The sequence below is a fragment of the Nicotiana sylvestris genome, chromosome 1, assembly GCF_000393655.2.
Source record: "Nicotiana sylvestris chromosome 1, ASM39365v2, whole genome shotgun sequence".
In the NCBI taxonomy this organism is placed as follows: Eukaryota; Viridiplantae; Streptophyta; class Magnoliopsida; order Solanales; family Solanaceae; genus Nicotiana; species Nicotiana sylvestris.
In genome coordinates this window covers 85,644,369-85,660,713 of record NC_091057.1, presented here as the reverse complement: position 1 = coordinate 85,660,713, position 16,345 = coordinate 85,644,369, and the positions used below count along the sequence as shown (strand labels likewise).

General features: G+C 40.6%; 1 protein-coding gene and 1 non-coding gene across 3 annotated transcripts; both read right to left on the bottom strand.

Moving 5' to 3' along the window:
- Nucleotides 1-223: 223 nt before the first annotated feature.
- LOC104229258 (uncharacterized) lies at nt 224-15,616 on the bottom strand. Of its 2 annotated transcripts, XM_009781881.2 has the most exons (5): nt 15,580-15,616; nt 15,279-15,330; nt 14,986-15,180; nt 14,580-14,756; nt 224-2,235 (listed from the first exon to the last, which is right to left on the bottom strand). In XM_009781881.2, the coding sequence occupies exons 2-5, from the start codon at nt 15,310-15,312 to the stop codon at nt 548-550; spliced, it is 2,094 nt and encodes a 697-aa protein (XP_009780183.2). In that variant the 5' UTR covers nt 15,313-15,330; nt 15,580-15,616; the 3' UTR covers nt 224-547. The 2 variants fall into 2 exon arrangements, with proteins under 2 accessions (XP_009780183.2, XP_009780188.2); XM_009781886.2 differs by lacking the exon at nt 15,580-15,616 and having other exon boundaries at nt 14,580-14,708; nt 15,279-15,573.
- On the bottom strand, nt 4,323-4,425 carry LOC138882074 (small nucleolar RNA R71). Its single transcript, XR_011403550.1, has one exon. It is a non-coding gene; the product is annotated as a small nucleolar RNA R71 (small nucleolar RNA).
- Nucleotides 15,617-16,345: the final 729 nt, after the last annotated feature.

Sequence of the window (16,345 nt, the reverse complement as noted above, 5' to 3'; positions counted from 1 at the left end):
CCTTGAGCTTAGGACCAATCTCATTTGTCAATCTAGTATACCTAGCAGCAAAATTTTAGACGTTTTCCCATAGTCATGATGACATTTGGCATGCACATAAGGCTATGATCACTGGTTTGCCTTGTGCATTAAGGCCCATAAATTCCTTACCATGTAACAGGAAAGACAAATCAGACACAATTGATAAGAGAAGCACGCGTACGAGGCCTCAGTAAGACTAGTATTACAATCAAAGGCAGCTGAACTACCTCTGTTAGAAAGTCTCTTAACATCTTACCAAATCAATGTAACAGAATACACATTAAGGGACAAATATTAACAAAATAAAGTAATAACCAAATGAGGAAAAACAAAACGGGAAGTATAACTTATAGTCATCACTCAGACATCTCACAACCTTTTTTCAGTATCTTACAGACTATGCATGCCCTCAACACTCCATTGTGATAAAAAAAAAATGCCACATAAAAATACCTTTAATATGGTGAAAACCCAATCAATTGAGAAAAAGAATCAAAACACAAAACAAATATCTTTTTGAATCTGTTCAATAATGAGTGGCTGATGTGCAGCAGATGCAAGTGCTGAAGAAAGATGGTCTGGCCTTGCGTTTTCCGCTCCCCTTTGGTGAAGTTAGACAAGTTTCCGTTGCTTGTGAAGTCTGCAATTCTTCTCCTTTCATAACAGCAACATGGTTCTGCTGTGTTTCAGGCGTAAACTTCGGATCACCATTCTTCAACAAGCCTATAAGAGGAGCTTCAGAATCACTTCTTTCCATTCTAATAGTCTTCTCTTCGACTGCTACTGACCCGTAGTTTAGTGAGTTTGACAACTTTGCACTGGAACCAACTGATGCGCTTCTTGTAGGAATCTTCTCAGGACACAGAAGAGGAGTTTGATCTGATTCTAAAGACCTTCTATGAAAAGGGACACCAAAATCAAAGCTTGGCGACTTTCGAAGCTCAATTCCATTGTTTGATTTATCTGGGATCGATTCGAGGCTTAACCTTCCAATACTTTCTGGTGCTTTGGAAAGAGTTTCATCATGAAAATTTGGCACCATTTGATCATAGGCACATTTTTCATTGGAAAATGCTAATGCTTCAAGACTTGGCTGAACATTCTGTGCAATTCCTGACTCAGGAAAAGCTGCAATTTTTGTTATCCCTTTTTCTGATGTCTTGAGTTCAAAAACACCAGAGTCCTCAGTGATAACAAATTCACAGCTATTCTGTTCTGTCAAGGCTGCATTGCATTCTTTTTTATCCTCAACCGACTCAAACCCTCGCATTCTTCCTTGTGCATATGCTATATCGACATCATTTTCCAGTTTTGATGACCCCAACTGCAATATGCACTTCTCCATTATTTCCTTTCTACTAGACTTCTCAACTCCTCCCTTTGCTTTATCAAGAAGACCATTTTCTGTTGAGCTCTCTTGTTCATGATTAGTAGCTGTTCCAAAGAATTTGGTAGGATGCAGTCCCATTTCTACTGGTGGCGTGTGATCATAATGAAGAATATCAGGTTGAACGTTTATGTCATCCCCCTTAATTGAATAATCCATTACAATATCAGTACTAGCGTCGTTTCCTGGTAGATTTTCCTCTGTAGCCTCTTTGGGGTGTGATTCAATCGAAGAAGCTACGTTGTCAATCTGCATTTCATGCACTGCCTGCATACATGACTCAGTTTTCTTCAGATCACATTCCTTTACAGCATTATCCGATTCATTTGATATCAATTCACTCTCTGGAGTGTGAACCGCACATTTGTCTTCTGGCTCAATAGCTGGTGACAGCGAACTCGAAGGAGTACTCAGTGGAATATCTGTCAACAGTGAAACTGTAGCATCGATTTGACTGGACTCCACTTTAGGAATTTCATCCCAATCACTTCCATTTGAGAAACCATTTTCAACCTGATTTTCAGCACTCATAAGCTCATGTTTTTCCTCATTTGATCCATCTGCTGAGGCAGCCATTTCACTCACCAACGAATCGACACTTTGATCATCAGTATCAGAAACAACTCCCTTATCTGCAAGTGCAATTTCAGAGTTGATCAACTGAGTTTTATCTTCCTTCTGGCCTGATCTTCCATTCCTTATAGTTTCTTGTTCCTCAAGTGATGAAGATATGATGCATTCTTCTACTGTCTCATTGGCAACACTTGAGGATTCACCTGGATCGGTCTTTAAAACTTCATCATGAGGTAAACTTCCTTCTGCCTCACCTGTTGTAAGTTTTACCATTTAGAAAGAAATTCCAAAGGGTTTTATTTTTCTGGATTACTTATCACTCTATATATATATAATTATATATGTCCTTGTTATATAATCGCGAAAGAATACTGATATTAGGCTATATAGATGATATTTATACCTTAATAGTACCATGTTGTATTGTTGTTTTATGGGTAAATTGCCAACAAAATGCTCTAAATAGTGTTCTTTTGTTTCGTAGGGAATATTCTAAGTGAGGATGCACCACGGAGTGTTTTGGGAGCAATAATGTGAAGAAAACGCCCACTCGAGAAGTACCCGAGCACAAAGAAGCGAGAAAATGGCCTGAGCAAATTCCACCGCGACCTCGGTGCAACCGCGGCAGACTAAAGCTCAAGGCAGAATGATCAGCTCCCACCGCGGTCGAGCCGCGGTCTTGCCGCGACTGCGGTGCACTGTTCACGTGTCAGAAATTTTTGGACCAAAGTGTAACTTCGGGAAAACTTGTTCCAAACCCTTATAAGCTATAGAAACTCGCCCAAGATTGTTTTAAGCTTGTTTTTAGACTACGTTGGAGGCAAGCACAAGTGTGAGAAGATCAACCAAACATTAGAGTTTTTCTATCTCTTTTATTTTCTTGCAATTACACATTATGAATAATTTAGTAGTTTTATCTTGTTTTGTCATGAGTAGCTAATTCCTTAGTCTAGGGTTTTGATGGAACCTATTGAAGGATAAACGTTTTGTGATATTAATATAGTTTGCCAGTTTAATCTCTATTTGTTCAACTACGTGTTTGTTGTAGTTAATTGACAGGATCCTCAATTAGCTGTGCCTATTTAGTGTGCATAACTCGGAAGAGAGTGCATATTTAGGTAGTTGTTGAACAAAACTACTCCCAAAGTATATGAGAGATCAATAACTGCAGGTTTAAAGGCGGGATTAGGGATAACGAAGCCTTGGATGCAATCTAAAGTGAGCTGTAATAAACAAAGCCAACTAGCGTATCACGGGAGAGTGCGTCTAGTAAATTATCGTGATTACTCGGGAGAGATTTACGGTAATAGGAGTGCTCATGACTGATAGAGATGATTTGGTGAATCTATATGAAACATAATCGGAAGGGATTCCATCAATAGGGGAAATCATAACCTTAGAACCTTCTATTAATTGGTTACAACTTAATAATAGTTAGTTTTTAGTTGCTTATTTACTTTTATTCTTAGTTAGTAGAAACACCATCAATTGTTATTGACAACGTTTGGGAAGTTGATTCTGTAGAATTTAGTAAATCCAACGAAAGTAATTGATAGGTTGATTCCTTGTGGGTTCGACTCTGGGCTGAATACTCAGATTATATTTGCAACGTCCGCGTATCCTTTTTATAAGGCGTAGTTGGGCGTGATCAAATTTTGGCGTCGTTGCTGGGGACTTAACGGTGTTATCAATTACAATTGAACGAAATACAAAGATTCTTAGTGTAGTCAGTTTTCTCTACACCCAATCTATACATTGAAATTTTAACGTTTGTTGACTTGGTTGTACAGGTGCATGCCTAGAAACTCATTGAGAACTGGTGACGTATTTGAAGCATTATCAAATCCCAGGAAAGTTTTCAAGGCCTTGAATCGGGCCAACCGAAAAAACAAACAACAACAAACAACTGAACAATTCGAACCAAACATGAGATATCACGAAGTAGACCCAGTTGTACCAACAGCGCCAGAGGCTGCTCTCTATGACTGGGCACAACCCACAGCTGAAAATCTGGCCACAGCGATTGTAGTCCCGCAGATACAGGCTGAATCGTTTCAAATCACGAATAACATGTTGCACTTGTTGCAAAACAAGGGACTATTTTCGGGGTCACAAGTCGAAGATCCTCAATATCACTTGAAGAATTTCCTATTAATCTGTAAAACCCAAAGGCAGCCCAACATAACTCCGGAAGCAATTAAGCTGTTATTGTTTCCATTCTCAGTGACAAGAGCTGCCCAGACCTGGCTAAACTCACTCCCCATAAATTCCATAACAACTTGGGAGGAGTTTGTCAAGCAATTCCATAACAAGTTCCACCCACCCAATAAGACTTCTCAATAAATTCATGAAATTTTGAGTTTTAAACAGAGACCAATGGAGACACTGCATGAAACATGGGAACGTTTCAAAGGGATGCTGGTTATATGTCTGCACCATGGTATTTCAGATTTGATGTTGGGGCAGCGGTTTTAAATGGTATTGTCAGATAGCGTGAAGAACATTATTGATGCTTCAGCTGGTGGAGCATTTTTGAGCAAAACATGGAGAGAAGGCCAGAGTCTGCTTGATAAGACGACGCAGAATTTGGGATGGACAACTAGGAATGCACCTATCACTCCAGTGGTTCACTCACTGCCCTTAGATCCATCCAACTCTATGGATGAAAATATGGCCACCTTATAGTATACTCACTAAAAAAGTGGAAGAGTCAGGGCAGAAGCAGCAGGTACACATCGTAGAAACTACCAATGGGGGCTTGTGCACATCTTGCATTAGTCAGCCAATTGGTAACCAGTGGAATGCAGAACATGATCATCATCACTACCCTGAAAACATGAACTATGTGTCTAATTTTGCAGGCCAAAGACAGGGTGATCAGAATTGGGGCCAGCAGAATCAGTCGTACAGGCCAGTCCAGCCACAGTTCAACAATGGGAACATGGGAGGTATGAGACACCCTAACAATATGGCACCTTACCCAAGGCCACAATGATATAATAATCAGAATCAGCAGTAGGGGTATCACCCTCCTCAGCAACAGCATGGTGGACGATAGGAAGATGGGTTTGCTAGACTTGAGGCAATGATGTAGCAGGTTATTGGGTCTAATGCAAAAATTAGTGAGAGAGTAGATGCACACGATTTAGCTATCAAGAATATTGAAATGCAGATGGGCCAAATTTCGATGTCTCTAAACAATCGTCCTCATGGGACATTACCTGTTGATACCCACATAAATCCAAAAGATCAAGGTCCGAAGCAGCTGATGGCAGTGAGTCTACGAAATGGCAGAGATTTGGATGTAGAGAAAGAGAGGGCTCGACAAACCATACAGGCTGAGACACTCATACCAGTACCTATTGAGCTGGATGAGTCAACGAAACTGATAGAGGTGATATTCCAGCCTGCCCAGGAAGAAAATAATATTCAGATTGAGATTGAGAAAGAAGCTGAGACAGCCTAGGAACCAGTCATTGAGGTGGCAGCTGACAAAGATCAATCCAAATCATTGGGAAGAAGAGACCTCCTACACCATTCCCTCAGAGGCTGGCTAAGTACCAAAAAGAGGAGCAATACAAGAAATTCTTGGAGATGCTGAAACAAATCCAGGTAAATATTCCATTGATTGATGTTTTGAAAGAGATGCGTGGGTATGCAAAAATGATAAAGGATTTGATGTCTCGAAAATTCGATTTCCAAGGCTTAGCCATAGTTACTCTTACTCAGACCTGTAGTGCAGTGATGACTAGACCAATTGCGGAAAAGTTATCTGACCCAGGGAGATTTACAATTCCATGCATTATTGGTAATTTTGCTTTTGCTAAGGCACTGTGCGATTTAGGGGCCAGCATAAATCTTATGCCCCTGGCAATTTATAAGAGGCTGGCGATTGGAAGAGCTAGACCCACCTCCATGTTGTTGCAGCTGGCTGACAGGACTGTAAAAAGACCCTCTGGTATCATGGACGATGTGTTGATTTAGGTAGGAAAATTTGTGTTCCCTGCAGATTTTGTGATCTTAGACTGCAAAGTGGATGAAAAGATTCCCATAATTTTGGGAAGGTCGTTCTTGGCCACTGGAGAGCTCTCATAGATTGTGAGACTAGGGAGCTAAAGATGAGATTGAACGACGAAGAGATAACATTCAATGTGTAGAAATCTATGAGGCGACCAAGTGAATTCGCCAATTGCTCTCTTATTGATGTCGTGGATGTAATCGTAGAGACTGATGATGAGATCTTGACTATTAAGGACCCTCTTGCTGCATGTCTGATGAATTTAGATGAGATAAATGGAGAAGAACTGGCGGAATGGGTGTTGGCATTAGAGGGCAGAGGGTTCTGGGATAGAACTCTTGAATTTGAGCCTTTGCACCTGGAGAATAGAGAAACTCCTCCAGCCAAGCCATCCATCGAAGAGCCACCAAAGCTGGAGTTAAAGCCACTGCCCGCCCATCTCAGGTATGAGTTCCTTGGACCTGACTCCACATTACCTGTTATTATCTCATCTATTTTGTTAGATGTGCAGGCATAACAACTCTTGCAGGTACTCAAGGAGTGTAAGACTGCCATTGGGTGGATCATGGCAGACATAAAGGGGATCAGACCCGCCTACTGTATGCATAAAATTCTGCTGGAAGAGGGACACAAACCTTCCAGGGAACACCAACGAAGGTCGAACCCCAACATGAAGGAAGTGGTGAAGAAAGAAATGATAAAGTGGTTAGATGCGGGAATCATTTTCCCAATATCTGACAGCAGCTGGGTTAGCCCGGTTCATTGTGTGCCTAAAAGAGTGGCATGACGATAGTAAAAAATGATAATAATGAACTGATCTCGACGAGAACTGTCACGGGCTGGAGAATTTGCATGGACTACAGAAAGTTAAATCTGGCCACCGGGAAGGACCACTTACCACTTCCCTTCATTGATCAAATGCTAGATAGACTGGCAGGGAGGTCACACTTCTGTTTTCTGGATGGGTATTCAGGTTACAATCAGATCTCCATTGCACCAGAGGAAAGAGAGAAGACCTCCTTCACTTGCCCATATGGCATTTATGCCTTTCGGAGGATGCTCTTTGGCCTATGCAATGCACCGGCCACATTCCAAAGGTGCATGATGGCCATATTCACTGACATGGTAGAAGACATAGTGGAGGTATTCATGGATGATTTCTCAGTAGTGGGACATTTATTCGATGAGTGCCTTATAAATCTGACTCGTGTGCTGAAACGGTATATCGAGACTAACATGGTTCTTAATTGGGAGAAGTGCCATTTCATGGTACAATAGGGCATAGTCTTGGGGCACCGGGTGTCAAGCAAAGGAATTGAGGTAGATCGTGCTAAAGTGGATATGATAGAAAAGCTGCCCCCTCCAACTTCAGTCAAGGCAATCAGGATCTTCCTCGGGCATGCCGGTTTCTATCGGAGATTCATAAGAGACTTCTCAAAAATTGCCAACCCCCTCTGTAAGTTGTTAGAAAAAGATCACCCTTTCTTGTTTTCTGATGATTGCAGGGTAGCATTCGAGGAGCTGAAAAAGAGGCTGGTTACAACACCTATCATTGTTGCCCCCGAATGGGAGCAATCTTTCGAACTAATCTGTGACGCTAGTGACTACGCAGTGGGGGTAGTGTTGGGACAGCGGAAAGACAAGCTAATGCATCCAATCTACTATGCTAGTAGAACGCTGAGTGGAGCCCAGCTGAACTACACTGTGACTGAAAAGGAGATGTTGGTTGTGGTGTTTGCTTTCGACAAGTTCAGATCATACCTAATTGGCTCTAAGGTGATTATATACACTGATCATGCAGCTCTCATGTACTTGATTTAGAAGAAGGAGTCTAAGCCGTGCCTAATTCGTTGGGTGTTGCTACTGCAAGAATTCGACCTCGAAATTCGTGACCGTAAGGGTACAGAAAACCAAGTTGTTGATCATCTATCATGACATGAGGGAGCTGAAACTCATTTGTGGTCGAGGATATTCTGGAGACCTTTCCAGACGAGCAACTGCTCGCTACTAGTCTTGAGGAAGTGCCATGGTATGCAGACTTTGCAAACTACCTGGCCAGCAGTATAGTTCCCTATGACCTTTCTTCTATACAAAAGAAAAAGTTTTATCGTGACTGCCGCATATATTATTGGGATGAACCTTACCTGTTTCGAATATGTGTTGACAATATGATCCGGAGGTGCGTCCCCAAGAAATAACAATCTTCTATTTTGCAGGCATGTCATTCATCAGCGTATGGAGGGCATTTTGGAGGAGTCAGGACAATTGCGAAAGTGCTAGAGGCCGGGTTCTTTTGGCCAACAGTGTTTAAAGATGCGCAACAATGGGTGAAGGGTTGCAATGAATGTCAGCAGACCAGGAACATCTCCTGTCTCCATGAGATGCCCATGAACCCGATTCAAGAGGTGGAAGTGTTTGATGTCTAGGGGATTGACTTCATGGGACCCTTCGTCAGCTCCTTTGGCAATAAGTACATACTTGTTGTTGTGGATTACATGTCCAAATGGGTAGAAGCGGCAGCGTTGCCCACTAATGATGCAAGAGTGGTGGTGGAATTTTTGAAGAAGAACATATTCACCCGCTTTGGAACACCAAGAGCGATTATCAGTGACAGAGGCACCCACTTCTGTTATAGAGCCTTCGAGAAGTTGCTAGCAAAGTATGATGTACGCCACAAGGTGGCTACCCCATATCATCCCCAGACTATTGGGCAGGTTGAAGTGTCCAACATAGAGATAAAGAGTGTGCTAACTAAGACTGTGAACGCCACAAGAACTGATTGGGCGAAAAAGCTAGATGATGCACTTTGGGCTTATAGAACTGCTTTTAAAACACCAATTGATATGTCACCATATAAGTTGGTGTTTGGGAAGGCCTGCCACTTGCTAGTGTAACTTGAACATAAAGCTTGGTGGGCACTGAAACAGCTGAACCTAGACATTGAAGTTGCGGGCACAACAAGAATCACTGAATTGCATGAGCTCGACGAGTTCAGACGTCTTGCTTTTGAGAGCACAAGGTTGTACAAGGAGAGAATAAAGAGGTTGCACGACTAGAACATTGTTGAGCGACATTTCAAACCCGGGGAGATGGTATTGCTCTATAACTCAAGATTACGGTTGTTCCTTGGTAATCTTAAGTCATGATGGTCTAGTCCATTTCGAGTGGTCGAAGTCTTCCCTTCAGGAGCTATGGAGATTTCCTTAGAGAAAGACTCTCACGCATTTAGAGTCAATGGGCAGAGATTGAAGCTATACATAGGCATGAAAGAACCAAAGGAAGTGTCTGAGATCCACCTGACGGAACCTCAGAGGTCGAGCGAGCCTTAAATGTGCTTGTCTGTGTCGTGTTGCAACGTTAAATCAGGTGCTGCGTGGGAGGCAACCCACGAATGTGTTGTTAGCATTCTTGTGTAACTTCATATATATATAAGAGCTTCAGCACCGTGGTGAGAGGCGCAGATTCTACTTCAGAACTGGGTAGTCCACCGCGACTGCGATGGGACCGCGGTGAACGCTTAGTTCACTGCCTCAAACTTTTGACCCACTGCGACCGCGGTGGGACCGCGGTACGACTGCAGCAGTCTGCGTCAGGTAAGTAATTTTTTTTATTTTTTAAGTTTTTTTCATTTTTTTTATTTTCTACAACCACCCCCTCACAATATTAGACCCCCCCCCCCACCATTCTTATTTCACTAAAATAACCGACCCTCCCCCTCTTTATCTCTCAATCTCTCTCTCTTAACCCTAACTCCCAAAAAAAAATCCTCATTTTTCTTCTTTTTCTTCTTCTTCTTCTTCACTCACACTCCCCTCATCTCCATTCCTCTCACCCTTCTTCCACTAAGGTATGTTACTCACCTCTCCCCTATCTTTTCTTTTTGTATTTTGTTGTAGTATATGCTAGTTTAATATTGTAATGGTGTAGTAATTTTATAGTAGATTGTTGTTAGTTTCTTCTTGTTTTTCTTTTGAATTTTGTTTTTGAAACAGATTGGTGAAGGGGATGTGTGTTTAATGTGGTGGAAAGGTGTATGTTGATTAAAGTATTGTGGGGTGTGATGGTGTAGTAGTATTTTTGATTTGGGGGAAGTTTTGATGTACCCATGAGGGCTATATGTGTTAGGATAATGACTTGCCCATAAGGTGTTTGGGAAATGGCCCCAATGGAGTTATAAGGGCTAATGTGACATGGTTGTGGTGAAGTCTGAGTAACCACCCATAGTCATATATTTCACACACTCACTAATACGCGTTTCTTTGTTTGACAGGTACAATGAGTTCATCTAGAAAGAGATGCAACACCGGGTCCTCCTCTAGTGGACCCGGAAGCTCCTCGAGAGCTAGGAGTCAGGCTAGTGCACCACAGTTTGACAGCACTAGGTTTGTCTCTAAACAGGCGGAGGACAGATACAATGCAAAGGCAACAAAGAAATTGCTACATGAGGTACATATTGACAGACAGGCCTTAGAGGTGGAATGCCCGAATATCTTCAATGAATTGAGGAGGTGTCAGCTAGACATCTTCTTCGAGGTACCGGAGGTGGCCAATGTTCAGATGGTTAGGGAGTTTTATGTGAACTTCCTGGAGCGTGAGAATGGGGTGGTTACTGTGCGCAATACTGGGGTAAATGCATCCATCGATGCCATCCGCAGGGTTTATCGGCTGCCAGTGTTCAGGGGAGAAGCTGATGATTATCACACTTTTAGCCGAACAAGTGCCTTGTGGGGAACTCTTCTTGAAACTATCTGTGTTTCAAACAGAGAATACAAATAAAGCCCCGGATCACACTTAACTCCTAGTCTCTCAATTGGGAGGCTAAGTGTTGGCTAACTATTATCAACAGTCGGTTGTTGCCTTCCAGCAACACGACTGATGTCAATCTACCACGAGCGTCAGCAATCTACTGTTTCATGGCTCACAGTGATTTTGCTGTAGCCCGGCTCCTCCATGACGAGATGCTCATTAGATCACCTGAGTTGCGCAAAGGCTTCTACTTCCCTTATCTAGTCACCAGGCTGTGCCCCCTTTCTAGAGTCCCTGAGGACCTTAGGGTTGATGGGAAATTACCACTAAAAGCCCCGTTCTTGGCAAGAAAAATCAGAATTGGGATGGAGCCGGTGGTGAATGTTGATGAATCAAATGATGAATCTGATAATGATGATGATGCTGAGGCAGCTGAGGTCCCACCACCTTCGAGAGTTGAAGAGGCAGGCCCATCACAGCCCTGCCGGAGTACCCACATGATAGCTTTGGAGCAAGAGATGGTTGGGTTGCGTACCTCGGTCACTGATTTGGGTGCCCGTGTAGATACGGTGGCTGACCGGCAGGTGAAGTCGGAGAAGAAATTCTTAGGCTGGCTGAGAGCTCTGGGTCGTGCTTGTAATGTGAACCTAGATACCGTATCCGATCAAGAGTGATCTTTCAGGGAAGTTCTTTTACCTCACTGTTCTTTAAATTTTTAAGCCGTGAGGACATGTCTACATTTTAAGTGTGGAGTGGGGATACTTCACTGTATGTATGTATTTGTAACAATTGACTGTTTGAGTTTGTTTTGTTTTGCTTTGCTTTGATTGTTTTGGTGTTTTGAGTAATTGTTCATTAGGTAAGTTAAAATAGGTAAGTGACTTGTCCCGACGACGGATCCCTTTCGGCGGGGTTCTTGAGGGATTAAGTCAAGAAAAAAAGGGAATATAGAGACTCTTCCTGATGACGGATCCTTTAGACAATTTTCTTGAGTGAAGTTAGTCTAGAGAAAATACCAAAAAGATTTTTTATTTTACTTTTAGGTAGTGTAGTAACTCTCCCTTGGTTTTTCTTTGGGTCACGGTTCTTTTCCAAGGTTTTAGCTTGAACCGGGTGTAGGTAGTTTTTGTTCATTTTATTTCTTTTTAGTTTTTAGATTAGGATTAATGGGTATGAGCTAAAATCGAAGGAGAAACCCTTAGCGTTGATACACCTGAACACAATAGACACTAGAGTATAACGCTTAGTCTCAATGGTTGAATCTTGCTAAAGTGCCTTAAAATTATATGTTTGTATCTAACTTGAACACTCAAAAGGGAATGTCTTAATAAATCAATCCGGAGTGAGTTATGTGCCATGTGTGTGTGAGTTTTACTATATTCCATGATTCACATTTGATGCCTAAAACTTTCCCTATGTGTTTGCAAAGCGAAATAGTAGTTTCATTCAGTTTTAGAAGTGATATAGGCATTTCATTGTTTAGCTAGACACATAAAGTAAACCCACCTGAATGTAATACATCTTAGTCAAAAAACACATTGCCCTTTCTTTGGCAACCACATTGCGCGCCTTACCCAATTGTTTGAATAGCATGCTGTTTGAACCCTTTTACCTCCCATAAGCACTTGAATAGTATTCAAATTTTGCAAAAAACACAAGTGTGGGGTGGTGGTTTGGTTTTTGAGTGGAACCATTGAAATAGAGAAAAGGTGCAGAGTGTTGAAGAGTAAAAGAATGAGAACCACAGAAAAAAAATGAGAAAAGAAAAAAAAATGAGTAAAATATAGTAATTGATAAGTGGTGGTTTGTTACAACTACACCTAATGGATGGGGATGTTTTTAAATAAAAGTGGTGAAGTATTTGGTTGACATAGGTATGGTCTTGAAGGTTAATGTAATTGTATTAAAAGTGATTATGGAGGTTAGTCACTATATCCAAATGTATCCTACCCATCCTTTAGCCTACATTACAACTACGTGAAGTCTTATTGATCTTAGACTGAGTGGGATCGATTAGTAGAGTATTACACTATGGGCAAGCTTATGGTGCATCTTTGTGGCATGTGAATGTTTTTTTTTGAGAGTGAGCGAATTTTGTCTATCTAAGTTCCTAATTATTTTAATTATCATCATATGTGGAACTACTCTCTTGTGTGATGTGAGGGCATGTGATTCACAAAGGAAAGGTAAGTCTTGAATCTTGTATAAAGTGGTTTGAGTAAGTGTGAATGTTGCATGGTATGAGAGATTTGACTTTTGAGGTAAAGGTGGTTCACTACTAGGTGCAACTTTGGTAAAATGTTCAAGGTGTGAGTCGTTAAGGGAAAAACTTAGGGAAGGAACTTTGATGGAGTGTGGTGGATTGCTCGAGGACTAGCAATGATTTAAGTGTGGGGTGTTGATATTAGGCTATATAGATGATATTTACATCTTAATAGTACCATACTGTATTGTTATTTTATCGGTAAATTGCCAACAAAATGCTCTAAATGGTGTTCTTTTGTTTTGCAGGGAATATTCTAAGTGAGGATGCACCACAGAGTGTTTTCGAGGCGATAATGCGAAGAAAACGCCCACTCGAGAAGTACCTGAGCCTAAAGAAGTGAGAAAATGGCCTGAGAAAATTCCACCACGACCGTGGTGCAACCGCGGCAGACTAAAGCTCGAGGCAGAATGATCAGCTCCCACTGCGATCTTGCCGCGACCGCGGTGCACTGTTCACACGTCAGAAATTTTTGGACCAAAGTGTAACTTCGGGAAAACTTGTTCCAAACCCTTATAAGCTATAGAAACTCGCCCAAGATTGTTTTAAGCTTGTTTTTACATTACTTTGGAGGCAAGAACAAATGTGAGAAGATCAACCAAACATTATAGTTTTTCTATCTCTTTTATTTTCTTGCAATTACACATTATGAATAATTTAGTAGTTTTCTCTTGTTTTGTCATGAGTAGCTAATTCCTTAGTCTAGGGTTTTGATGGAACCTATTAAAGGATGAACTTTTTGTGATGTTAATATAGTTTGTCAGTTTAATCTCTATTTGTTCAACTACGTGTTTATTGTAATTAATTGACAGGATCCTCAATTAGCTGTGCCTATTTAGTGTGCATAACTCGGGAAAGAGTGCATATTTAGGTAGTTGTTGAAAAAAAACCACTCCCAAAGTATATGAGGGATCAATAACTGCAGGTTTAAAGGCGGGATTAAGGATAACGAAGCCTTGGGTGCAATCTAAAGTGAGCTGTAATAAACAAAGTCAGCTAGCGTATCTCAAGAGAGTGCGTCTAGTAAATTATCATGATTACTCGGGAGAGATTTACGGTAATAGGAGTGCTCATGATTGATAGAGATGATTTGGTGAATCTATATGAAACATAACCGGAAGGGATTCCATCAATATGAGAAATCATAACCTTAGAACCTTCTCTTAATTGGTTACAATTTAATCATAGTTAGTTTTTAGTTGCTTATTTACTTTCATTCAGTTAGTAGAAACACTCTTAATTGTTATTGACAACGTTTGGGAAGTTGATTCCGTAGAATTTAGTAAATCTAACGAAAGTAATTGATAGGTTGATTCATTGTGGGTTCGACTCTGAGCTGAATACTTAGATTATATTTGCAATGTCCGCGTGTCCTTTTTATAAGGCATAGTTAAGCATGATCAAGTACAACAAAAAGAGGGGAACATGCATAAGAATATAGTTATATTTTCCACTATCAAACATAAGTTACGATAAAAAACTAATTCAATTTTGTTTGATTGAATGCACAAGCAGATTAAATATAGCCAAGGGTATAATTAGGTTCTAAGATGACAGGGGAAGTTACTGACCTTTTTGGTTACATGGTCGGTCACGAGGATCATCCTTCCCCTCCAAAACTGACTCCAGAGGTTGATCAAAATTATGTGTTTCAATATTAGTAACTTCACTCACTAAATCATTTGCAGGTGTTTGAAATCCTGTACATGGAAAAGGATGCTTAAGCTGTGTCTCTCTCTTATATTCATCTGCGTTAGAGATTTGAACGACGTTAGACAACTACTACCATAAAACAAATACTACTACAACATCAACAACAACAAACCCAGTAGTTTCTCACAAGTGGGGTCTGGGGAGGGTAAGATGTACGCAGCCTCACCCCTATCCCTAGAAGAGCAGAGTGACTGTTTCCGAATAAAACATATACTACTACAGAAGAAGCTAATTCCATAACCAAGAAACTTTAGTGAAAATAACCTGTTTTGCCATCTTCAGAGTTCTCAAGGTGAGGTTCTTTAGCTGTTGAAGGGTCATAAGTAGGCAAAGCTGCAACTTTCTCATGATAATCTTTATTTTCACCTTCAGGAATTATGCTGTTTTCTTCTTTAACACCATTTGCATTGCCAGCAGCTTCTCTTTTTTGTTGAGCATCAACTGCAGCATTCTCTGCTTCTGCGACATCAATCATGAAACACATCAAACAAACAGATTCTTGAAATTCAAAAGGAATAATAATAACAATCTTGAACTTCAAAGCTCTTCTGTTTTACCTGATGAATTTGTGTTCCCCATCTCATTTACCATACTCTAACTATGCAACTCCTGCATGAAAAATTATGGTCCAAAAAACATCAATACCATGGTGATGATGACAACAGAGATATTCACTCCTGCATTAAATAGCTAAGAAGCTTTAGAGGACAGCTTAGAACTTTTGGAACATGCCAGAGTGTTATTAGTATGGACACCACTATTAATATTTGCTTCAACTATAAGTGATCTATTTTTCTTGTCATAGGAACATTTCTTGATGATGAGCGTCACATTCTTGATCTAAAAATAACATTTTACCTAGAGAATGTCCTCTTTTGGGGACACTAGATGCTTCATTACATCATGATCTGCTAATCTTTATACTTATAGTTTAGGCTGTTTTCTTTTCCTTTTCTTTTACAAGGCATTTCTTTAGTTTGCCTCCTTTACATTATGGCAATTTAATATATGTATCTATCCCAAACCAAGTACAAAATTGCATTGTGCGGTATGCTGCTGTGCTTTTATGGGACACTAGTTTATTTGTCATCTAATATATTCATGTGATGGTTTCTTTTCTTTCGAGCTAAAGATTTCAATTCTCATATAATTTTTCGGGTTTCTCTTCCCATAATATTTCAAGCATCATTATGACGGAAGCAATAACAGATTAACAGGGAAACTTTGGATTTAGAAAACAAAATCCACAAAAAGGGACAACTAAAACACTTTAGAGGCCGCACATTGCTGGCTTCATGATGAAGCAAGTGTTGAGTTTTATGTTTTTAAGTATATTAAATACTTAAAGGAGGGTGAATGAGAAATGGAGGGAAATGAAATATTTGAGTGAAATTTTAATTTTCCTCCTTGGCAAAGGGACATTGTTCCATATTGGCTTCGGAATAGGTTTTTTTGTGGGTATATAAGCAATTGCTTTTCTTCTAGCTTTTAAAGAGTTGAGAAGAAGGCAAGCCTCGCGCCGTCGTCGCTCGCTCAGCTCGGCTTCGGATTGATTAATTATTTGGACCAAATTTATTTGTTAATAGTAAAATATTAACAGAAATGTTATTAAATATTTGTTTTA